The following is a 25,942-nucleotide window of genomic DNA, read 5'->3' as shown; positions in this document are numbered from 1 at the left end:
TTTTCGTATACGAATGCCAACCCTTTACCAAAGCAATTCTTTAAAAAATGTTTCTGTGTTTTCCTTTATAATCTATTAATAACTGGCAATGACGAACGTCTGGCATTTCGTGTACCGTCATTATCGCCAACTTTGCCTTAAGGGGAAACTTTGCCCGACCTACTCGTATCTACACTGTTAAAAATTATGTAATTTTACATGCAAAAAAATTACATAATCCTGTAAAATTCCCGAAAAATCTGGGAAATTTACGGAAAAATATGACATTTTACGTAATTCTCGTAAATTTTTCATTTTTTCGGTAAAATCAATAATTTTTATGTAGTTTTACATAAAATTTATGTAATAATCACTAAGCCATGAATATTTACATAAAATCTGTAAAATTACATGGAATGTTCGGGATAAATACATTTTGGTATGTATTTTTTACGATTGAAGAGGGAATTTTACTTAGAAATCTCGCAATATTACCTATTTTCGTGAAAAATACATTTTTATGTAAATTGACTTACGTCTTATGTAATATTCCGTAAGATATCAGTAAAATTACAAAAAAACATTGTGAAATTTCCCAACATTTCTTGAATTTTACATATATTCTGTTCAATTTACTGTTTAAATGGTCTTTTTACATAACATATATGTAATAATCACTAAGAGATGGAAGTTTACATAACATCTGTAAAATTACATGGAATGTTTGGGACAAATACTTTTTTTTATGTGTTTTTAACAATTAAAAAGAGAATTTTACATAAACATCTCGTAATTTTACAAATTTTTTTTCAAATTACATATTTGTGTAAATTTACTTACGTGTAATGTAATATTCGGAATAATGTCAGGAAAATTACAAACAATAATATAAAATTTCCAAAAAATTCTTTAATTTTACATATTTTCTGTAAATTTACTGTTTAAATGTGTCGCTTTACATAATAAATATATAATAATCACTAAGAGATAGAAGTTTACATAAAATCTGTAAAATTACATGGAATGTTTGGGACAAATACATTTTTTTATGTGTTTATATCAATTAAAATGGGTATTTTACATAAAAATCTCATAATTTTACCTAATTTTGTGAAAATTACATTTTTGTGTAAAGTTACTCACGTCTTATGTAAAATTCCAAAAAATGTCATTAAAATCACAAAAAACATTATGAAGTTTCCCAACATTTCTTCATTTTACATATATATTCTGTAGAAATTACTGTTTAAATGGTATTTTTACATAATAAATATGTAATAATTACTAAGAGATGAACGTTTACATAAAATCTGTAAAATTACATGGAACTTTTGGGACAAATACTTTTTTAATGTGTTTTTAACAATTAAATCGGGAATTTGACATAAAAATCTCGTAATTTTACCATTTTTTATTGAGAAACACATTTTTATTACAATTTACTTACTTCTTATGTAATATTCCGAAAAATATCAGAAAAATTACAAAAAACATAATGAAATTTCCCAACATTTTTTTAATTTTATAAATTTTCTGTAAACTTCCTGTTCAAATGGGTCTTTTTACACGATACATATGTAATAGTCACTAAGAAATGTCCGTTTACATAAATATCTGTAATACTACACTTGATTTTTAACAATTGGAACGGGTATTTTACATAAAAATCTCGCAAATTTATTATTTCTTTTGAAAAATACATTTTTATGTAAATTTACTTAAGTCTTATGTAATATTCCGAAACATGTCAGTAATATTACAAACAATATAATGAAATTTACCAATATCTTCTTAATGGTATACCTACATATTTTCTGTAAATTTACTGGTAAAATAAATAAATAATATATAGGACAATTTTACACAAATTAACCTAGTCCCACAGTAAGCTCAATAAGGATTGTGTTGTGGGCACTTTAGGTATAAATGTATAATCGATACATTCTTGAATACATAGGCAACATCCATAACTCCTGATGAACAAATATATTACGTGATAATAGACACACAAATAAATGCTCTGACCAGGATGCAAACCCGGGACGTCCTGCTTTATAGGCAGGGTCACTATCAACTAATAGGCTAAGGAGGCCGTGAATATGTTTTTTTTTACATATTCAATATGTATTGTATAGTAATCACTAAGACAATGGACTTTTACATAAAATCTGTAAAATTACATGGAATGTCAGGGACAAAAATAATTTTATTATCTACGTATTTTTCTATATTATATAAAGCTGCAATACGACTGACTGATGACACAATTGTTCTCCCAGAAGGAGGTTCGTGGTGTGTTAGACTTTGACAGTTTCATATAGAGGGCGGTCTCGTGATCTCCAGAAAATTCCGACTTTTGGTCTACCGCTTCCGGTCAGAAAAATGTTGGACGGGCCGGCCAAACGGTCAGACCTAGGTGGTGCTCGACCAAATGTCATAGAGGGACCCTGGCAGTTTTTAACGCGGCGCTGAGCTTCGAAACCCAGCGCTGCCGTGTCACGCGCATCTCATGTAACTTTAAAAGTCGAGTTTCGAGATAATTACGTTTAAAGTTTTAAAGATTCAAATGCTGTTATCGTTGACGGTTCGTCGTAATTTTTTTATTTTATCTAATCTACATGTAGGAAATATGGTCACAGACTGGGCCCTTTAATTTTTGTTTCGCATAATTGAATAGTTTTCATTTTATTCGAATTAAATGTTTCCGCATGATCAACTCTTCCATACTATAGTGGTCACACGAAGTCATGTAAGTCAAGTTACATGACATTCGCGTGATCAGACGTGACACGTATTACTATAGGAATATTGTCGTATAAATCAAGCGCTCGGCCAGTCATGCCTAACTCCGGTAACTTAAGAAACGATGTTGATATTTTGGTTGTGTCAGTCATACAACTTAAGTTAACTGAGTTGTGCCTGACGCCATCGGCAAAAAAATGAAGTTACATGAGTTAGCCATATGCTTTTCTCAGTAAATAATGAAGATTTTCAAAATTTTCTTATAGAAGATATATATTTAATGGTTTTTAAGACGATTTAGACTGGTTATTCGTAACTCATGTAACTCGAGTTAACGGAGTTAGGCGTGACACGGCAGAGCGAAGGTCGAAGGCCGAGCTCCGCGTAGGGCCGAAGGCCCGGAGCGTCCTTTTCGATTTCCCAAACACGCGAGGCCGAAGGCCGAGCTGCAGGAATGAAGTGCTCGCAAGCGGATCTTTTTGTCCTAGCAAAAGTACAACTTTATTTCTTTTTCCCTTTGGAAAACAAACTACTACACAATTACAACAGCAACAACAACATTACCAACAACAACACATCAACAACAGCACCAACAGCAAACAACACGCGTACCGCGGGGAACTTTACATAAAAGTGTCGTGATTTTACCTACTTTCGTGAATTTTTTTTTATGTAAATTTACTTATCTATTATGTAATATTCAGAAAAATGCCAGTAAAATTAAAAACAATACAATGAAATTTTCCAATATTTCTTTAATTTTCTGCAAATTTACTATTTCAATGTGTGTCTTTACATTACTATTTTATTTATTTTATTTCAAACAAGTTAAACAGCATAAAAGTAAAAATACCAAACTACTACTTAACTAACTTAGCGCCACTTGCACCGTCCCACTAATCCGAGGTTAACCGGTTAAACCGTTAATCCAGTGTCAAATTGTACTGGTAACCAAGGTAACTCCAGATTTAACCGGTTAACCCCGGGTTAGTGGAATGGTGCAAGGGGCCCTTAGGGTGGTATTCCACCTGTCAAATTTGCATTCAATTTCTTTGTCCAATGTCAGTGCATCTCACTCTCTCATTATTAAGTGTGAGTGATAACAATAAATAAGTACTGTGTGTTTATAACTTTTTTTTATTATTTTGTAAGTGTTTTTATATTTTACTTTTATATTCATATTATAATTAACCTAACTTAAGAAGAAAAATAAATAAAGAGAATAAGTACTAAAAAGTACGGAACCCTCGGTGGGCGAGTCCGGTTTTTTTCACATTTATGAATTCCTAGCTCTTGCCCGCGAGTTCGTCTGGTAACATACGAGTACCCATTAAGGGTGACTCACGTTAGACCGGGCCGTGCCCGGGCCGGAGCTTCCGGCGCATCGTTTTCTATGGAATGCATCCCGTGTTCGCCTGTCATGTCATAGAAACGTACCTAAGCGCCGGAAGCTCCGGCCCGGATGCGGCCCGGTCTAACGTGAGCGTGAGTTATCCTTTACCTACATACATAGAATAGAACACAAACTACTTAATGCCTAATGGTAACATTCCATTTCTAACCGCAGCTGCATTACTGTCAATTTTACTATGGAAATTGACAATGACAGCGACGCGTTCAGTACCGGTAGTGCAGCTGCGGTTAGAAATGGAATGTTACCATAAAGCTGCTAACAGTGCTAACACATTACCGCACCGCACCAAGGACATTGTCAAGGTTGTTGTCAAGGTCTTACTTATGGGTGCGTCGCAATGACCTTGGTGCGGTGCGGTAATGTGTCCAATGATATGTTTGTCCAATGTCATGGCATCTCACTCTCTCTCTCAAGCAAAATGTGAGACAAAACACACATTGGACAAAGAAACAGAAACTGGACAGGTGGAATACCCTAATACAATTCCGTGAACAAGTTTTAACCTGCTGAGAATGCCGCCCGTGCGGTCGAAATTAAGAAGGTACTTAGGTACTTACTTAGTAAGTAGGTACAGTCACCTGCAATAATATGTTACTCTTCAAAGGCCGCAAAAATATCTGACACGACCTTATCTGTAGAGCCATACGAGCGTGTCACATATTATTGCGGCCTTCGAAGAGTAACATATTATTGCAGGTGACTGTACTTACCTAATTAATTTTAGGCAAAATCGGTTTGTGCTCACACCACATCGTTACTACTAATACCTACTTAAAGATAAATAGATTCATTCATATTATGTAAAGATAGAAATACTTAGTTACTTAATACGAAATCTACATACATATCTAGGTAGGTACCTATTTATTTGGGTTCGTCTTTGACGTCTCTAAAAATAAATATGTCAAATATTCATATCAGACATAGGCATTTTTGAGAACATTTTACAAGAATAGAATAACTTACAAAAAATGTATGTGGTTTGACAGTTTTTATGTCAAAGCGAGGTAAAGTCGCTAATTCGCCACCACCACCTGGCGGGATAAAAAGTTAGTTTTCCTCCCAATTAATTTTTAAGTAAATATGGGATAGGGTAAAATGCCCCAATTAGAAAAAAGGTAATCGATCATGACGTCTCTTTTTATTAAAAAATTAAGTCACAGCAAATATGTTACAAAAAATTATTAACTACATGTAATTAAAAACTACATAAAGCTACAACTAACTACAATATAAACTAAAATTATAAATAAAAACCTGGCTCCAGCTCTGTGCCTTTGGGCAGGGTGCCAAGAAGGCTGGCGGCATTGCCGCGCTGTCCAATTGTATTTTTCCACAGTTTTGTCTTTTCTGGTTCCACTAGGTACGGCCAGGGTTCAGCATCAGCTCAGCTCTATGTATACTAATACCTTCTCCCGAATGTAACAAACACTTTTCTGAAAACCACATCAAAATCGGTTCAGCTAAACGCGAGATAATCGCGGACAAATACACCGTGTAACATGAGGAAACCGAAATATTTTAAACCGAATAATTTTAACTGCGTATTCCTGATCATATTTAGAGACAAAAATGTCCTATAAACTTTTTTGAAATTCGCCTAGTTTCAGAGATAATATTAATTAAAAAAAAACAAGTTTTTATTGTTACACAGTGTAAAAGACCTTTTTGATGGTGATGTTGCTGCTATGGGACGTAGTCTAAAATATCCTTCTTGATAGATATCAAAAAGTGACAAGTAACGCTTTGCAAAAAGTAGGTTTTACGAAAAAAAAATGTAAAAATCAATTTTAAGTGAAAAGTTTACCAATCAACATCAAATAACATTTATTTTTATGTACATGTACATTCAAGAAATTGAAAAAACAAAACAACAACAAAAATTTTTTTTTTGGTGAAGTATACCTAAACTCATCTTACATTTTTTCTTTCTTTTGACCTCAGAAATGCGTGGTTAAAGCTATTCGGTTTCCTCATATTACACCGTGTATACTTACAAACATTCCGTGTAGTTTTGGACATATTATAAAAGTTATTCAACGATTAATGCAGGTGGCTGGTAATAGGGCACTTTACCCTATGATAATAAATCTTCCTCGCGCTATCCCAGCTTTTTGCCACAGCTCATGGGAGCCTGGGAACTGCTTGGCAACTAATCCCGGGAATTGGCGTAGGCACTAGTTTTTACAGAAGCGACTGCCATCTGACCTTCTAACCCAGAGGGGAAACTAGGAAACTTGTTGGAATTAGTCCGGTTTCCTCACCATGTTTTCCTCTTCACCGAAAAGCGATTGGTAAATATCAAATGATACCTATTTCGTACATAAATTCTTTTCAACTTTACCGTATGATAAGCTCCAAAAAGAAATTAGAAAACTAAGGGATTCAGATAGGTCATTCATTGGCTCCAGGGAACCCCTTAATGTGAATTACAGCATCAAAGTTGGAAGCAACAAAACTTACGATGTTATTTATATGTACCAATGTCAGCAATTATTGGTAAAATTGTGTACCTAATTATTAATTTCGAAAAATAAACTATAAATCTTCAAATATGAATTCATATCCGTTAGCACTCGCGGATTGGACGAATTTTGTGCGGCACTAGCACACACCCAATCACGGATCAATATTATAACGCGCGCCAATGGCGCGCGAGCTACATGGATCACGCGATCGCTAGTCAGGCGCACCCCCCCCCCGTAGCTGCGCTGTGCGCTGCGCAGTTCATGAGTTCACATCAAAATGGCGCTCGCTCACTCGCTGTGCGTAGAACGTAGTACTTGTGTAAACGTGTAAATAAATTGGAGATAGCATACAAGAAAACAGGTAAATATAAGTATTAGATATACCTTTACTTTCTTGCATCGAATATCTAGTGAAATCTGCATTAGACCTCAAAACGTTATGTACTTCCAGAAAGGGTTCGCGGTTCACCTTTTTTGTAACGGTTTCCTCGGCGTCCTTTACAAAGTCCAGTTGATATCGTGTCCTGTCCACGTCCAGGGTGGATCAGACCTGATCTACAAAATCTTGGAGCAGCCGCTTTCGTCGTATGCCATTAAAAAAATGTAAGTATTTATTAGCTAAGTACATCTAAATTTAAAACGATATTAGTACATGCTTGATTGTGTAGGTTAATTAAATAGTCACCAACACTAATAAATTGTGTTATTCTCTTACAGTAAAACATGCCCGTTATTAAAATTTGGTCAGTAGACCAAACAATCAAGAAAGCTGTTCCAATAATGGACCCAACTTTAAAAAATATCATTGAAAAAGGTGAGTAAATCTAAATTAATTTGACTTTTCGTAATGAAATATTTTTTGTGTAATTGTAGAATGTAGTGTATTGTAGAATAGACTATAATTGGATACCTACTGTTAAGCATTAATGTGCTGACTCAAACCACATTTATTTTGCAGTATGATGTCAATTTAAAAATTTGACGCTTGAAGTTGACAAGATAGAGCTGATGCTGAACCCTGGCTGTACCTAGTGGAACTCAGGTTTGGTGCAACATAGGCCCACGCTATTTTGATCATCCGTCACATAGAGGGAGAGCAATACCCAAGATATAATTCATAATCCATTTTCTTCCAGATGAGGTACCATCCTAAATATAGTAGTTCCATTTACTAATCTTATTAACTTTTTCTTTTCCAGGAACCATTAACCAGGGTTCAAGTTGCAGAGCTATCCGAAATAGCTGCGCCTAACATTGTATTTTTAGGTGAGACTTAATTATTATTACAATGATAAAATGCCTTACCTGCGAAGCATAACACTGTATGTTTCATATAATTTATAATTAATCATAATATAATCTATATGAAACATACAGTGTTAAAACGTAAATGTATTGAATAAACCTGTGGCCCTAGTGAAAAAGGGTACAAGTGTCGCGCAGCTTAGTTGTAAAAGGGGCATGGAACTTACACCCTTTTAAAACTGCGCTGCCCGAGACTTGTACCCTTACTCACTAGTAGTGCCACTTAACGTAATACGATAAATTATCTTATTTGAGGAGGAAGTATTAAATTTGGGGGCCTATTATATTACCTGTTTTAACCATTATGTTTTTTGTCCACAGATAATGAAAATATAATTATATTACTTGCTGGTAGAAAAAACGATTGTTAGCGAAACAGATTCTGCCTACGTCGTTACAACTATTGATGGCGGCTTACTGCAACTTGAATATGGAATATCCAGTGGACTGTCAAAACACATTAGAATTTATACAAAGGTATATTTTTATTAAAATAAATCCTAAAGAAGGAAGTCATAAGTAATAGTTTTTGATTTTTAAAAAGCGTTTTTCAATTAAAAGACATGTCAAGATCGCTTAACTTCTTGCAAGTTCTTTCTAATGCTAAAAAAACTAACTATAATTAATGTCAGTAACAAACATTTTCAGACAATTCGTTACTTGAAATGGTATAGGTTTCACGCATTAGATTCACATAGGCCTTATTAACCGAAACTTTTATAAGACTAATTCATAAGAAGTACTTATGTACATAAGATATAATTTATAGTGTCGTATATGTCTTCTACTTTTTGTACTCTGTCACAGAATAAATAATAATAATATGCACGTAGACGTGTATATACGCGTGTGCTCTATAATTTGAGTGTGTGAAATTCAATAAATTTATTTCTTTGTAATTTTGTTTTTTATTAAATAACCTCCAAACTGTAAATTGCTTGTTGTTTGTATATTATGACTGATAAAATTAGTTCGTTTTACATGTTATTAGGCGATATTTCCTAAAGAATTCAATACAAATTTTGTACATTTACATGCTATCGATAATTCTCAGGATTTTGCTATTAGCAAGTTGGTATTTGTTTTCTTATGTACTTTAATAAATGCAGTCTGCAGACAGGCTGCATTAATTAAAATACATAAGAAAAAAAACTAACGAATGGTTAATAACTAAATCCGGAGAATTACCGTAAATGTACAGAATTTGTATTGAATTTTACAGAAAAATATCCCCTAATAACATGAAATATTACCTAATTTTACAGGTAATAATACACAAACAACAAGTAATTTTACCTTGCCCATATTTAAAATCACAGTTTTCTTATGTAAAAATACATAAATTGTATCAGTAATATTACCGAATAAAATGGAAAAATACTTAAAAATCATTAAAAATACATAAAGTTTGTGGTAAAATCACATACGCAAACTGTAATAAAACACAATAATTTTGTAATATTACTGAATAAAAAGTAAATATACTTAAAAAAACATTAATAATAAATAAAGTTTGTGTAATTTTACAGACGAAATCTGTAACAAAATACATAATAATTCGGTAATATTCCCGAATAAAAAGGAAAGATACTTAAAAAAATCATTAATAATACATGTACTTTGTGTAAATTCACATACGAAATCTGTAATAAAACACATATTACTTCTGTGATATTACCAAATACAATGTAAATATACATAAAGTATCATTAATAATACAAAAACTTAATGTATTTTTACATACGAAATCTGTAACAAAACACATAATAATTGTGTAATGTTACCGAATAAAAAGTAAAAATACTCAAAAAACATTAATAATACATTAAGTTGGTGTAATTTCACACATGAAATCTGTAACAAAATACATAATAATTCGGTAATATTACTGAATAAAATGTAATCATACATAAAAATCATTACTAATACACAAACTTTATGTATTTATACATACGAAATTTGTAACAAAACATACAATTACCCTGTAATATTACCGAAAAAAATGTAAAAGTACGTAAGTGAAATTTTACGGATATGTAAAATTACATAAATGAGATTTTACAGATTATGTAAAATTACATAAGTGAGATTTTTACATATCTGACAGTATGATTATGTAAAATTACATAAATGTAATTTTACATAACCGTCAATTTGTTTGATTATGTAAAATTACATAAATGTAAAATTACATAATAATGAAATCAGGTCGATATGTAAAATTACATACGCCTTGTAAAATTACATAATTATGTAAAAATACAGAAAAGTTAGGGCAACGAAAGTTGCCCTAAAATTATGTAAAATTCCCTGAATATTTTTAACAGTGTACCCGTAGCTGATTTTGTGCTAGAAAATTACTAAATTAAAATTACACAATTAGACCTCGTAACGTCATCAGGAATAAGTATAGTAAAGTTGAGTTATTATTAGGGCCCACGGTGTAAAATTAACTATGTACTTTATTATAAACTACATTCAAGGTTTAAAAATTGACGTAAAACGCGCGTAGGTACTGCTGATTACTTCCGCTGAACGTAAACAATTAGCTAACGTATTGGTTATATTAGACTTGTTTGGTTGACATTTTTGTTGCGAAAAGTATTAGATGCAACCTCATAACTGTAAATAAATAAACGCCATAACGAATAAAAGTAGAAGTAGAAATAGTAACAATCATACCATACGAATTATAACCACAATAAATTTCCATTACCATAAATGGCCGACATAATTTTCCTTGAGCACCTCATACAGTCAGCAGCAGAAGTTGCTAAGCGGGCGAGGGGTTCAAAATTACCTTGACGCGCTCTTATTCTCTTAGTAATAAAGTCGCGTCAAAATAATTTTGAACACCTCGCCCGCTTAGCAACTATTGCTGCTGACTGTACCTACAGCCCGTTAGTGACAAATAAGGAAAATAAACTAAACAATTAGATCTGTCACCCCGTTACACCGACACACTGCCAAGCTCCACGTAAAGTCCGAACGTGCAGCATGCTTTAAAAAAGACGCGTCTAACCTCGGGCGGGGCGAACTTGTAACTCACGGTGTGCGAGGGGGCCATCTCGTCCATCTTGACGGCGGAGGGCGCCATGGTGACCATGCTGCGCTGGCGCGGCGGCACGGCCACGCGCGCCGTCGACGGCTCCGGGTGCTCCTCGCGCGCGTTCTCCGTGGCCAGCGTGTACGGCAGCTCGGAGGGGAACACCTCGTCCCAGTACTGGTCCTTGATCAGCTCCGGGTGCTCGTGGTGCATCTCGTCCACAATCATGTATGAAACCTAAAAGCGATAGCACCATTACTGTGCTTATTACCTAACTAAAAAGATATTACATTATACTAATATAAATAGTTTACCATTTTTACCAAGTACTGACGTTGCCTTTTTGCGTTTGAAAGAGCGCTTGATGCCTACTTGCATGGAGGAGATCAGACAGTAAAAGTTACAAAAAATATAATATTTGTATGTATCTTGAAGGATCTTCGGTATAATTTTCAGTACAGGATTTCTGCTTCGTCTTCGCAATTGAACCTAGGTACAGTAGGTACTATAAACGACAAAATCGTAACTTGATAACTACGAAAAATCGGCTAACATACATGGGACATGGGGTATATTCTGAAAGACCACGACGGCGACGCCAAGAATTTACCACAATGTGGTTTGGACCACAATGTATACAGTGTGGAAAGATAAGTCGGGCCCTGGAGGGAAACTACCTTAAATCCTTAAGCTGGCTCATTTTACTTAAAGGAGACATTCCTTTATTTTTAAAAAGAAACAAAACTGCATTCAAAGATTTTTTTAAACTCGCTTGCCTCGCCCGGGACTCGAACCGACTAAAAAATCCAAAAAACAAAAACTCGCAATTTTATTCTACTAGTCAATACAGTTAATGTTAATGATAACATTTCTCCAAGAAACATTAGGTCTTACACTCGTCTGTCGTACAAAATATCCATAAAATCTAAAATATTTAGTACTCGAGATTTTTTAGACAAGCCAAATTGAAAAAAAAACGAAAAATCTTTAAATGCAGTTTTGTTTCTTTCCACACTGTATATGTATTAAATACCCAGATTTACCAGTCAAATCTACCTTGCAGTCAAGCCTGGAATGCAGAACTCACAATGTATGGAGGTGGATAGTAGTAGTAGTTACCTGCAAATCTCTGTCGATCAACCAGTTCACTTCGAAGTCATCGTCGTCTTCACCGAAGGGGTTTATCAGAGACTCGGCCACTTTTAGCCAGCCCATATAAAAGAAGAACTCTAGCGTACTGAATATAGGAAAATAGAGGTCTATATTAACGATGCGATCGTCGCCAGAAACGTGTATTTTGTTGTCGACCCACTGACTGCCCAAGGCAGACGTAATAAAGTATGAGTATACGGCAATGGTAACTACCTGTAATGAAATAGGAATAAATCTATGCAAAATGGAAGTTGACTACGCAAAATAGGATAAATTGTCAATATAAAAATGTCGACATGTAAATTGCAAGCAAATACTTTTAAATTAAAACGTATGCGCACTGATCCATACCTGAGTATATACAAGAGGTACACTAATAGTGTCGTAGCTGAGCAATAATCCAGCCTGTCCCCTGAACTTGTTGAGTTCGTCTAAAATAGTTTTGACGGCGAAGTCGTCCCGTACTCGGCCCTCTTTCCGGGCTCTCGTCACTATACTAGCGGCCCACACTATGGGCATCCTGAAAATGGCATTAAGTTGTTTAGTTTAGAGTCCTGGTATTGAGCACCGAGACCATATCCTCACATGGTTCACATTGGGCTCACAGTCAGCGGCGTGCAGGCATTGAAATGACAACGATGTATTTCGTAGTGGATCTGATGCATTTAGGGTTGCCAGATGGTCGGGATTTGGCGGGATTCTCCCGATTTTTGGCATGTGTTCCCGATTCCCGACAAAGTGAAAACTGTCCCGAAAAACAGCTTCACGTTATAAAAAACAATGATTTCAAGTTCCGAACTATCGTCGAGTGAGCGAGCGACCCACGTCGAGCGATGAGCGAGACTGTGCAAGATCTCAAAGAATTTATACTATTTTTATATAAAAACGTTTATGAGCAGAGCAGCTGACGTAGTGCCAATAATGTAAAATATCGTTGTTTTCAATACAATTACTTTTTCCCGACTTATGTTCCAAAATCCCGAAACATTTATATTTTTTCCCGATAATAGCGCCTTTCGATCTGGCAACCCTAGATGCATTCCACGCGAGATACCTCACCCACAAGAATGTTACTTCGAAACTGAATGTTGCATCGGTTTTTATTTCTTTTGAGATAAATGAGCGATTAGTCTTTTATACCTTAACTACCAAGCCGTATTCAACTCCGACTTGCCCAACAATGTTTGACATCACGACATAGTAGTGTCACCATATGATGCATCCTGCACGATAAGGCGCCGCAATGTTTACCCTCTTGTATTGTAATCTGTAAGTTGGAACCGCAAACTATGAGCCCAACGTAAACGTGTCAGTCATACCAATGTTTTGAAGGCTTAGGAAATTTCTCGTTAAGGTTTTCCATGATGATCTTTTCATTGTCGAGGAGTAGGCCGGCCTCGACGAAGTTGTCGAGCGTGGGGAACCGTTTCTTGACGCGGGGCGAGATCATGCTGAGCACCATGGTGAGGCAGAGGCACACGTAGCGCACGATCGTGCGGCGCATCAGCCGCCCGCGCTCGTCCTGTCGACAATACATTGGCTTTTGCTTATAGCTATTAATGGCTTTAGACTCTTATTATTTACTCTTGCTTTACAAACAAGAATTCATATACATACACAAATATGAACCAGAGTGCATGGCTTGAACACGCGTGTAGCCAATTTAATAATATTTAAATTGAAAAAAATTAAGCCTTCTCATGAAGTTGATATTTTATCGCTGATGTGGACTGAAAAGTAAAGGATGACTCACGCTAAACTAGGCCGGCGCCCGAGACATGTTATTTTCTATGGCGGCTGATCGTTTATCACGTGGTGCTTTCCATAGAAAACGAAGCTCCGCATGCTCCGGCCCGGCCCCGGCCTGGTCTGAGTGAGTCATCCTTACACGATGACAACAAAGCAAGCCAAATTGCATAAGCGTGTACATACATTATCATAGAGGTCATCAGTAAACCATAAATGTGGTCTATACAATAGTTCTAGTTAAGAACAACAAAACATGCGTATACGCATTATATATACATATGTAGTTTTGTATAAACACGATTTACATGATATAATGCCACCTTGAAAACTGGCAGTGATAAGATAATAAATTACAAATTTTACGATGTCACATTAAGGTTTTTATTGCATGATAACTACTTCTTCGAGAATGAACAAGGGTAAAGTAAATCTTGAAAAAATATTTTTCGATTGAGTATTTTCTCGTGAGAGATGAGAAGAGTAGACCCAGAAAATAAATCGAAGAAATACAGACGTTTTACTGATTTTAATTGCGACTATGTCTAATTTTATAATACTATGAACAGTCGACGTCAAAGATATGCTTATATTTTTCGCCCTAATAATGGAAAGGTGCAAAAGTGTACACATTTTTGACGTCGGCTCAACCAACCACAGTATATCTTCATAAGATTATCTCTTCCTGATTTAGATGTCTTCCTAATTTAAATGTCCCCCGCGTGTCCTAAAATAAGGACAAAGGAAGTACCTAGACAAAGTGCTATTGCTAGAAAGTTAACAAACTAGGTGTTCCAGCGTATACATCGGGACTTCAGAATTTTCTGACGGAGTCAGACGGATGTGATAAGGTCATGCTCATGCTATCATGAGAATGACACACAGTACACAAATCCTTATCAAATGAATTATTAATCATACTACGGAAAATAATCAACTATTACGAATAAAGATAAGTACCAGCGTTTTTAAATTTATCTTAAAACATATTTACATTTTAATATCATAGTGTTTGTAGTACGTGGAAAATATCATGATATAGTATCTGTTTAATGATAAATTAAATTATATAATGGTTTTTTTATGAATAGAGTAAAAGACTTATCGCCAAACCTTTAAAATCGTGCCGACGTTATGATAAGATTAAGTACATTTCACACTAATCGCTTAAAAATGGTTCCTGCCTAGATACGTCAGTTATCACGTAAACGTGATAACTTAATACGTAATGGGATACATACGTAAAATATCTAGTCTTTGGCTAAGGTGTAACGATAACGTGATGGGTTAATAATTTACAAAACGGGCACAAAATATACCAAAGGGCTGCCATCGTCCGAATTACTCTGAATTCATTCAGTCAGGGTTTTAATTTCTTTTTTTCAAAAGCACTTACATTTAAATTTACCCTAAGGGCATAAGATCGCAGGTTGACCGAAAGTGTGTAATTTACATATATCGCATTTTATTGTGAGAAAAAAAAAACATTCGACGACATTCATCAGCATCATTTTATAAATGGAGTACATAGTTAGAATCTCAGTTCGTTGGATTCCCATAAAAAAATATTTAATTCATCATGTTTTGATAAAAAGCACGTGATTCGTTAATATTTCATAATACTCGTACTACCTAATGTCTATCGTATATCAGGCACTCGGCCGCAAGTTATTTACGTATATGTATGTAAAAATAGCTGTTGAACCAATTAGATACCTAGAACACGAGAATACCGTAAAAATGCTAATAGGTAGTAGATGTGATATATAATTGGCTTATTGAGAGGAAAACAATGTACCGAGTATTTATCGTGTTGTTGTATGTTGTATGCATAATTCCTACACACTAGCTAACAACAGAGGGCCTACTGGAGGTGTACTGGCTCGGTACGGGATCACATTGCCGTAGACATAAGACCAGTTTTGAGTTCTCACCTGCCCGTGGACGGTGGCGGAGACGAACACGGCGATGGAATCAGGCCACGGTATGGAGGTGTACTGGCTCCACCAGCGGTTCATGACCACCGTGACGTAGAACCCCAGCACGAACGACAACGGGATCACATTGCCGTGGTAGCTGCAGTAGTTCACCACGCCTTCGAATAGTCTACAAAATAATTATTGTTTGGTTTACAATAGTAATTATAGGTCTAGCGTTTTAGTGGTGGGTTAAACGCAAAACAGCAGTGTTTGTACAAAGTTACAAACACAAGTTCTATTTGCGCTCGGCGGGTTGGTGACGTTATGTAATTGTTCAGTCGACCAACACACCACACCCTTTTGTTTGATGTCGGAGAGCTTAGATTACCAATACTACCATTTGCCTAATAGCTATTTTCAAAAGCGAATATTGTCAATTAACAGAGTTAAAATCATTCAGGAAAGCGTTTAAGCAAGTCAGCAAAAAACACTAAAAGATATTGTATTAAATTTGTTACCTTTTTGAATGCTCATCTAGCAGCAAACGATAAGTCAAATTTAAAATGTAGTAAAAAAGTAGAAAACATAGGAGATCCAGCCACACCAACTTGTAAATGCTTCCTCTCCATCTAAAAACAAAGGTTAAAATTATTAAGGAATCAAAGTTTGTTAACTACTAAAAACGGATGGCAGTTTAGTTTTCCCTCTTATTGTACCAGCTTCTAAATTTGGAAGAATTGTAAATACGGAGGTACAAGGTACAAGGTACAAGTAATGTTCGGAACAAGTTTATGAATTGGTGATAAGTAAGTGATATCTGATCATTATGTTTATGTGATTATTCGATATCAATATTTCGATGGCGAAAGTAAAAGTGCGAAGTTTCTTGGTGTATACATAGGTACAAGTGCGAAGTTTCTTGGTGATGTACAAGAGACAAATAAAATATTAGTGTATATTTTTAGTTGTTTTTTCAGGCTGCTGAATGGCAAAAAAACCGTTGCGGAGGCAAACTTTCTTCGATAATTTCGAATCTCTAACTTGCCGAATGGCGATGTTGACGCCGTCTGAGATCGTTAAGAGTGCTCAGAATATTATGATTATGACAGTAATAAATCCGTTTGCAAAACAGCGTTACGAATAATATTAGGGTGTTGTGGAACTGTGACAGTTCTTATGAATGATTAATGGGTTCAGTGATAAAGCCAACAACGGGTGAATCAATAAATAATCGAACTGCCTAACTAGATTTTTTTTAAACTTAGCTTTAGAGACTCTGTCAACTCTGTGGAAGGAAAAGGGTCGTGGAATGTATTGGTACTCAAACATTCCACGGCTCTTCACTTTCCACACAGACTCTATGTATAAATTATTGGGATGTAATAACAGCTGTTATTCATAAGATACATGAGTGAGTGTATTACACACATATAAAAGATGACTCACGTGTCCGGGGCTTCCGGCGCTTAATTTTCTATGATATCACATGATTTTATTTACCTATTTAATCATATGGCAATTCGCTTCTATTTTACTTTCTGCGAGGCTCTCGTATGGAATAGTGCAGTGCAGCAGCCAAAGTTGATTACTGTGTGACATGATGACAGGCGATCACGTGATGCTTTCCATAGAAAACGATGCCCCGGAAGCTCCGGTCCGGACACGGCTTATTTTAACGTGAGTCACCCTTAACGCATCAAGGTGCTAATGCTTTAACGATCCGTGATAAAAGTAAAGGATATAAGATAATATGCAATACTAATAGGCAAAGTAATAATCGTAAACAATATTATTGCCCTGTTCTATTGAAATTAGTAAATATTCTATGAGTGTTGTTGTGGCGGATATGGGGTTGTGCACAAATCACGCGAGGTGTTTTCGGCTACTTTTTACCCCTTGGTGATATTTGGTGAGGTTCGTGTTTATTTTTATATTTTCGTTAAATAGACTCGCTATTTTGAAGTGCAGAGTGAAGATCTGTGTTTAAAGAAACCGAGGAAAAGTATCTACTTATATGGTAGGTTTTTTTTTTCTTAGTTTCGTTCACTGTAGAAATATACACGTGAGGTTTCCTTTACACCTCCCGCAACGTGATCTATCGTGATTTTTTTCGTGATCCCCCTCCCCCCATCAAACCTGGCGTGATTTGTGCACAAGCCCTATGTGTAGTTGCACTTGTTGCCATAAATTGGCAACAAGACATAAGTTGGCCTAATGAGATATAGTTCCTTTCCTAGTCCTACCCCCTAAACATTTTAGTTTTTCTTTACAGATTTGAAGCGCTAAATGTAGGTAATTGTGTAATATTTCTCGTCCCTAGTTCCAGGACGGATGTGAAAATAGTCAACAAGCCAAAACAAAATCGACACGTTTGCCAAAATTTCATGAACTATGAGGGTATTACTTAAAATGTTGTAATGTACAATTACGCTCCGTGATTGTCATGCCATTTAGGGTTCTAGCTATATTGGACATTCCATATCGGAAGTATTGAACAACCAATTTACCTACCCAAGTAGCACAGATTAGCTGTATAGCAGCCGCATAATGAAGTACGAATACGCTTGAAGCTGGAATAAAAAAGCTGCATAAGAGCTGTATAAGCCTCTTTTCAGCTTTTATAACTCTTAAATGGGCACAAATTATGCAGCCTTAAGTTCACATAGCTGTTTAAGAGCATTGTAGCAGCAATTTAATGGAATTATAAGGGGTAACAGGAGTTATAAGAGGTGTATATTGACTGGGTAAGAGACCACCAGTTACCCTTTATTCAGTTAATATGTCACATGTGCGCCCTAATACCGGGAAAGATTGACGTTGGGCTGAATAAAAGATAATTATTAACATACTTTTACACCGCTGCCTTAAAAAACATATTTATATTGAAGCAAAAACCTTTAGCGCAACAACACCATAAGTCATTTTGTTAAAGTGTTTAGTTAAATGTTAGTACATGATCTTTTATATATTAATGTGAGAAAGATGTTTGGGAATGCAAGTTTATTGACATTATATATATACATTATCTAAGAAAATTTCAATGCGCCACGAGAATAATCAGGATTTATTTAAATTAATGATATAAATAAGCTATTGTGTAAAAACTACTTTAGTGGTTTGGACGGAATTATGAGACAAAAAGTTAATAATACGTTATAGGAAGTGCTAAACTAGTGATTTAGGTTAAGAACTCATGCACAAAACGTTATTGTTGCCCTTAAAAGTTGGAAAAGTAATTTAAATTTTGTAGGTTATATACAATAAAATGGCGGTCAATGTTAAAAAGCAACGTGAACCGTTAAAATTCTAATATGCAGCATACGACTGTTATATCTGATTAAGATACTTAAGTGAACCACTATAAAGTCCAAGTCGTTCTTTCGATACACTAGTGAACCTCTAAACAGTTATAAGGCATCTTGTGAACGTTTAAATAGCCGCTATACACACAGTCTCAATGGTAGTATAATAGGCTGCTTAGCGGTAAACATGTTCAGCGCTAAGCCGTATTATGCGCCACATGTGTTCGATTATACGTCTATTGGTTTCATAACAGTTCACTCGTTCTCCCTTATAATAAGTCAGCAAAATAAAAGCTGCTTAGCGGTAAACATGTTCAGCGATAAGCTGTATTATGCGCCACGTATGTTCCATTATACGTCTATTGGCTTCATAATAGTTCATTCGTGCTTCCTTAAAAAGTCAGCGTAATAAAAGCTGCTTAGCGGTAAACACGTTCAGCGATAAGCTGTATTATGCGCCACAGGTGTTCCATTATGCGTCTATTGGCTTCATATTAGTTCACTCGTGGTCCCTTAAAAGTCAGCGTAATAAAAGCTGCTTAGCGGTAAACATGTTAAGCGAAAAGCTGTATAATGTGCCACATGTTTTCCATTATACATCTATTAGCTTCATAATAGTTCACTTGTGCTCCCTTAATAAGTCAACGTAATAAAAGTCCACAATTACCTCCTTATACAGCACATTATCCACTAAACAGACCTTATAACGGTTAAAGCATTTGATAACCCTTAAAGCTGTATAGGTTCGTAGCAAATATACCTTTATATCACTCTTTGCGTATTAATGGTAGTTTTCAGAGCCGTAATGCAGCTTTTAATCAGCCCTAAGCTATATAAATATCACTGAAATCTATTATACAGCTGTAGGACCACGAGTGTGCTGTTATAAGTGTCTTAATACGCACAGAGCGTTAGATAGAACTAAAAGTGAGTAGTTATAGAGCTATCTGTGCTACTTGGGTAGGACCCTAAATGGCTCAACAATCGCAGAGCGTGATGGTACCTCTACCTAAAACTAATCTTTTTATTAAATCGGTATTTCGGGATGCATTTTAAATTCACTAAACCTACCGCAATATAATCCGATTACATAGTATTATCCTAAAACAAAGTTGACCACAATAATAGTTAATCAGATGGTAATAAATTATCAACGCTATTTTATGTGGAGCTGGATGTTACATGTTACATCAGTTCCGCCATGTCAGAGTACCGACCTTGCACCGACACCGACGCGGCGCCGTCGCGAGGAAGACAGACAGAGGGGCCTACCGCGAACCACGTTCGACGTGTTGCCTCTCTGTCGCACTTATAAATTCGTACTTAAGTGTGGCAGGGAGGCAACACAACGAACGTGGTTCGCGGTAGGCCCTCAGCTACTGTGTCGCACGCGATCGCATACGTAGGATCGTAGGTACAAGGTGAGAGTCCTTCATAATGAACATCAACGTGTTTTCATAATTATACAACACTTATTTATGTAATAGGGTATTTTCCTACTAGTCAAATCAGTAACTTTTTTAGAACTGTCAAAATGATTTGCTAATATGGAATTTATATGAAACATTACAATTTACATCTTGACGTCACAGTCAACTCACCTACTATTTATATCCAATTTATTAAATAGAACTTGCGTTTAAAAATAACTCCTATCTGTGTTTTTCTAATAATTATCTGGTGCTTTATTTCATGCACGGTGTAAAATAATTTATTTTTAATACAGTATAATACCCTAATATGTAATATGCCACATGTATAATATCCGCATTCACGACATTCATGCTCAATTAGCACAATTATTCTGTAAAGGCGATTAGGCGCTTAAAACAAACTAAACTAAATATAAAAGATATCAATGGTTTCTCAGTAATAAATTAAAACAGGAAAATGCCTTTCATTACCATTGATTTCTAAATCAATGGTTGGTAATAAAAGACTGCCGTGACTTGAGGATCGATATCGAAATGGGAATCTCTTATAGCATTACGTCATGTTGTAAAATAGATACATACTTCTACTGAATGCAATACGTTACTTGCAATTGTATATAGCCTCGTGGGCTGACAAGGAAATGAGTTATCTGCTCGAGCCGAATGATATACAAGTATTATGCAGCTGATAATGATGATAACAAATAAAAGTAGGCTTGTTCATTAATTGCGAAAATAAGAAACTTGACGAAAACTGATAAAAATAAATGTGAGCTATAGAAAGTAGTTTGCAGATAAATTGTTCCTAATGCATAATATTTAAAACGATAACTGGGTTGTGTGGTTCGCCAAAATTCGTATAGTATAATGATATAAAGTGAAGGTCTAGAACTCCAGATACATATAATGAATTGTGTGCGAGACGAGTCAGCAGCAGCACCCATGCGTGAGTCAGAGATAGAAGCGCGCGATACTAACAATTAGGTGCGCATTCGGCCAACTGCAAAAAAATAAACGAATAGTCCGGGTAAGAGCAGCTGCGGCAATGCTTTGTGTAATTTACACACAAACACGAGACAAGATCACAAGAGACAAAGAACACATGTTGTAATATAACATGTACCTATCGTATCGTATCGCACCTCTTTCGTTCATAAGATTAATAACATAACTAATGGTTTTTGTATTGTCTTATTTAGCATTACTCAACTGAAGTCTGAAGTCGACTTTACAAAAAGGCAATTCTTAAATGCTAAAAAAGCTTACAAAATTAAAACAAACCAATATTGAACATTTAATATTGACGTCGGTACGAAACTCGACCTCTCAGCTACACTGAGTAACTAAATTAGTAATGTAAATGTATGATTCATATGCAGTTTTAAGAACTCAAAGTCCTCAAAGCATGATTGGGCATTCCCCAAAATCAGTGATCGAATGCAGGCAGTGTTGAAATTCTCTATCGGACATCAAACAAACATTATCACCCTAGAAACGGTGCAATGAACCTCTGAAGTAGGGTACGGAAAGTGCAGCACTTTAAATAATAAATGTCCCATACCTGGTAACTACTATGTGAGCCATGTATGTGAACTATTCACGTATGCTGGCACGTCAGAAAGCTAGCGCCGTTGGACAGGAATGGAGGCTTTCGGAATAGGAAGGCGTGGTATCCAAGTCGCTACTGAATACTTCGTTACTAAGAATGAACTAACTAGTGGTTACGTTTCCATTTCTTTGTGTCTCAGACGTTAGAGGGAAGGTCTATGAAGAGTATGAAGTAATATGTAGTCAAACTTGGGTAACTATAGCCCTACAATTTATGGTCCAGGTTTTAACGTTGATTATTAACGAGCCTTTTTGATTTGTTCTCGTTACATTTATTTTGGATCTTAGATATACGAATGCTTTTTCTATATTAGATACTGAACATAATTTGAAAAATACTTAGTCTATTTTATTGGAGCTCGAATTTGGACCATAGTTGTAAGTTGTGGACTAAAGTTACGGTAACTTACTTAGTTACCTGATTTTTTTACGGTACTGTTTTCTCGTAACACATAAGTATATAATCTCATTAATTTCCCATATATTGTTACTAACACAAGCAAAAGGAGCTTTGGCTAAGTTCGCACCTTACCAATAAAACATGGAAAGATGGAGCTATAGACGAAGAAGTACTTATTGTAGGTACAGAAAGGATCATAAAAGTATGCTTGTTTTGTAGATGGAAAATACCGTTGTGCCTTACTCGTTCGTCTCTGACGATTTGTTTACATTTCCATACTCTGGCCTTGTCATATAGTTCAGTACAGTATGGGATAATCTGATACATCTACTTGAAATGCGTATTTTAATATTCCTTTTAGATGTACCTATCGTATCTAAAAGGGTATGTCCTTAAACTACGTCCAGGACCCGGGTATGTCCTTAAACCACGTCCAAGACCACCGGTGGACGGGCAGCAGCGTCCCTCAAATTCGGTGTACTCACTGCGATCGCCAACCCGCCTGCCAAGCGTGGCGATTATTGCATTCACCCCCCAAACAAGGGGGAGGCCTATGTTCAGCAGTGGACGTCTTATGGCTGAGATGATGATGATGATGATGACCTATCGTAACTTATTAGATTTCAAGTAAACTAACGTAACAATAACATCACTATCACTACACCTTATAAAACAAAGTCCCCCGCCGTGTCTGTCTGTTTGTGTGTATGTTCGCGATAAACTCAAAAACTACTGAAGGGATTTTCATGCGGTTTTCACCTATCAATAGAGTGATTCTTGAGGAAGGTTAAGGAGTATAATTTGTTAAGGTTTTGTGTAACCCGTGCGAAGCCGGGGCGAGTCGCTAATTTATGATAAATTTAAGTTACGTTTATTTAAGTTATGTGTTTATTCACGGATTGCCTTTTCAAGTTTTCATTGCAAGATTGCAAGAGTGCGGGTGACAAAGCAAAGATGCGGTGCAAGGTGCGACCCCATTTATTTAATAACCCCGTATAGGTAGTTCGAACACGGGTTCCGCGGAGACTGAAGAATGTTTTTAGTTAGATTACACTAGGTATTTCTCGTTTACCCTCTACTATAAGTGCCCTGTCTCTTATTATATCACCTAAAATCCGAAAAGTATGACCCAATAAAAAGTGCAACGCGTTTAAATAAGTAGGTGTTCAAATGCCTTTCTACCTTCCCCGCACAGACTACAGACTTAATCCTGACCTGCTAGCATGAGTGCCGTTCTGCGAAGCGCGACTTCAAGTAGGTATGGACTCGCGCGCGAGAACGTAACTTACGCCTGAAGCAAGTACTTATTAGGTATTGAAAGAGTATCCGATGACACAAAGCGAGCAATGTAATGTAAGAAGTTTTCCTTATAAGTAAGAATCATTTGTATTCCACTAAACGATTTTTAACTACCCAGCTTATGTAGGTAGGTACAGTCAACATGGATCATTTAGATGGTGCGAGACATGCGAGTTTCATTACATTGCGGTACTAGATTGGTCAGCTGAATTGGATGTAACGAATAGTTCTCAATGTAAGTAACTAAAATCGCATACGATTTCGCGCGCCGTCTAATAAATCAGCCCTTAGAGATAATCTCTACAGTTCGCTTTTAAAAATATAATATATACTCGTATAATATTTATAAAGTTGAATAAAAATAATATCCATGATGTTGAACTTCTTTAACTAAATTGAAATAGTGATTTCAAAAGACATATCTCATTTTGATGAAAAATGGAAGATACTTTTGACGCGTAGTCTGGGCTATAACCGCGAAAATCGAAGTTCGCAAATTGCGGGGATTTTTCTGTCACTCTAATTACGCCTTCGTTGGAGTAAAAGAGAAAGATCCCCGCAATTTGCGAATTTTTGTTTTCGCGGTAGCCGCTCAGGGGCCGATTTTTGAAATTCGACCACTCGATTTCGGGTATTTCGTTAAATAATATCTCCACTACTAAGCATTTAAATTCTACTAATAGAATTGCAAACGAGTGGTCAATGCCAATAGATTCCAAATTTCGATCAATCGTACTTCAAAAATTAGCATTTCACCGGTTTCCACCGATTTTCGAGTGACGAAATCGAGCGATCGAAGTTCAAAAATCGGCCCCCTGCCGGCCTAGCCAAGGTTACAATCGCTATCGCTTCGACAACGAAAACCATTATGTCTCTCTATCACACTTCCATATTAGTGCGACAGTGACAGTTGCGTTTCGATCGCTACGGAGCGTAAGCGATCGGCATCTTGGCTACGCGGCCAGATCCGCTACTTTTGATACCAATTGCCGACTGTACTACATACATAATATGTCCGTGTTTGGAGTTCCTAGTCTTTGTTTGTGGAAAATAAAATAATTTTTCTCCAATATGCTCGGAAATGTTCACCTTACTGTAGCAAAAATAGTACGGGAAGTTCTTCGTTAATGTCAAACTCTAACTAAAAAACATCAAACTATCGCTGTCCTGTTCTAGCGGACGGGAAGTAAAAAAACACTACAGTAATAACTTATTACTGTAATAACTTATTACTGTAGTGTTTTTTACTTTTTAATAATAAAAAACGCAAACAGCCAATTATTATTGCCGCGAGCCGCTTCTACACGACCCGATCAGCTATCATTTCACGTGTATGATCGTGCGAATACTGCTTAATAAAATCAAAGATTATTTTTATATTTTTTTAAAATCTCATCCGTGTTCATAAAGCTTACATAGTTTGTCAAAGGACTTTCTCATTTCAAACATAGACAAAGAGAATCATACTATCTTTGTCTTACACTAGTACTAGCACCCAAAAGAAAAGGATGGGTGTAGTTTTCCTGGTTCTTACTGACTGAAAAGTTGGTTTGACAAACTATATTGCGCAATTATATTGAATGAACGAATATTGAATGGTACTGAATGGCAGAATAAGTTTGTGCCTTTAACTTTTAAAAATTAATTAAAGAGGGAAATTGTTTTTGACATTTTGGATGTGAAGGTTTGATTTGAGTGATGCTTGATGCTTAAATAATATTTTTTTTAACTTATTTCCTCGCATGTTTGGAGAAAAGCACTATATATGCCTCGGCAGGAATAGCAATTCGTGGATTCGTCTTCATTGTCGGACTCCGCTTCGCGTCGTCCGACAAAATCGAAACTCATCCACGAATTGCCCTTTCCCGGCCTCTGCAATAATGTACTATTACAACATTCCATTTAGGTATATGATTGGAATGTTCAGATACCTATACGGAATTCTTTTATTTGCGGAGCATAATATACCTATTGCTTTGACTCATAATGTCCATTACATGCCCGAAAAAAGATTTTGTGAAGTGTGATTTTTAGGGTTCCGTACCCAAAGGGTAAAACGGGACCCTATTACTAAGACTCTGAGTCTGCTGTCCGTCCGTCCGTCCGTCCGTCCGTCTGTCACCAGGCTG

At 35.9% G+C, this 25,942-nt stretch overlaps 1 protein-coding gene and 1 long non-coding RNA gene across 7 annotated transcripts in view; one reads left to right on the top strand and one right to left on the bottom strand.

Moving 5' to 3' along the window:
- LOC134666480 (bestrophin-2-like) overlaps positions 1 to 25,942 on the bottom strand; it is a 40,153-nt gene that overhangs the window by 12,844 nt on the left and 1,367 nt on the right. For 2 of the 5 annotated variants that reach the window (XM_063523657.1, XM_063523660.1), the window contains exons 2-7: positions 16,290 to 16,400; positions 15,787 to 15,958; positions 13,426 to 13,628; positions 12,458 to 12,626; positions 12,074 to 12,319; positions 10,931 to 11,191 (exon numbers count right to left, since the gene is read on the bottom strand). In XM_063523657.1, the coding sequence (XP_063379727.1) occupies positions 10,931 to 11,191; positions 12,074 to 12,319; positions 12,458 to 12,626; positions 13,426 to 13,628; positions 15,787 to 15,958; positions 16,290 to 16,400 (1,162 nt within the window). Of the gene's footprint in view, positions 1 to 10,930; positions 11,192 to 12,073; positions 12,320 to 12,457; positions 12,627 to 13,425; positions 13,629 to 15,786; positions 15,959 to 16,289; positions 16,401 to 22,067; positions 22,106 to 25,942 lie in introns of those variants that run through there. The other 3 variants (XM_063523659.1, XM_063523658.1, XM_063523661.1) reach the window with 3 other exon arrangements.
- On the top strand, positions 6,841 to 8,807 carry LOC134666492 (uncharacterized). 2 transcript variants are annotated; one of them, XR_010098511.1, is made up of 5 exons: positions 6,841 to 6,964; positions 7,055 to 7,206; positions 7,321 to 7,417; positions 7,562 to 7,869; positions 8,230 to 8,807. It is a non-coding gene; the product is annotated as an uncharacterized LOC134666492 (long non-coding RNA). The 2 variants fall into 2 exon arrangements; XR_010098510.1 differs by having other exon boundaries at positions 7,321 to 7,869.

The sequence above is a fragment of the Cydia fagiglandana genome, chromosome 8 (assembly GCF_963556715.1).
Source record: "Cydia fagiglandana chromosome 8, ilCydFagi1.1, whole genome shotgun sequence".
NCBI classification, from domain to species: Eukaryota; Metazoa; Arthropoda; class Insecta; order Lepidoptera; family Tortricidae; genus Cydia; species Cydia fagiglandana.
This window is presented reverse-complemented; position numbering and strand designations above follow the sequence as displayed.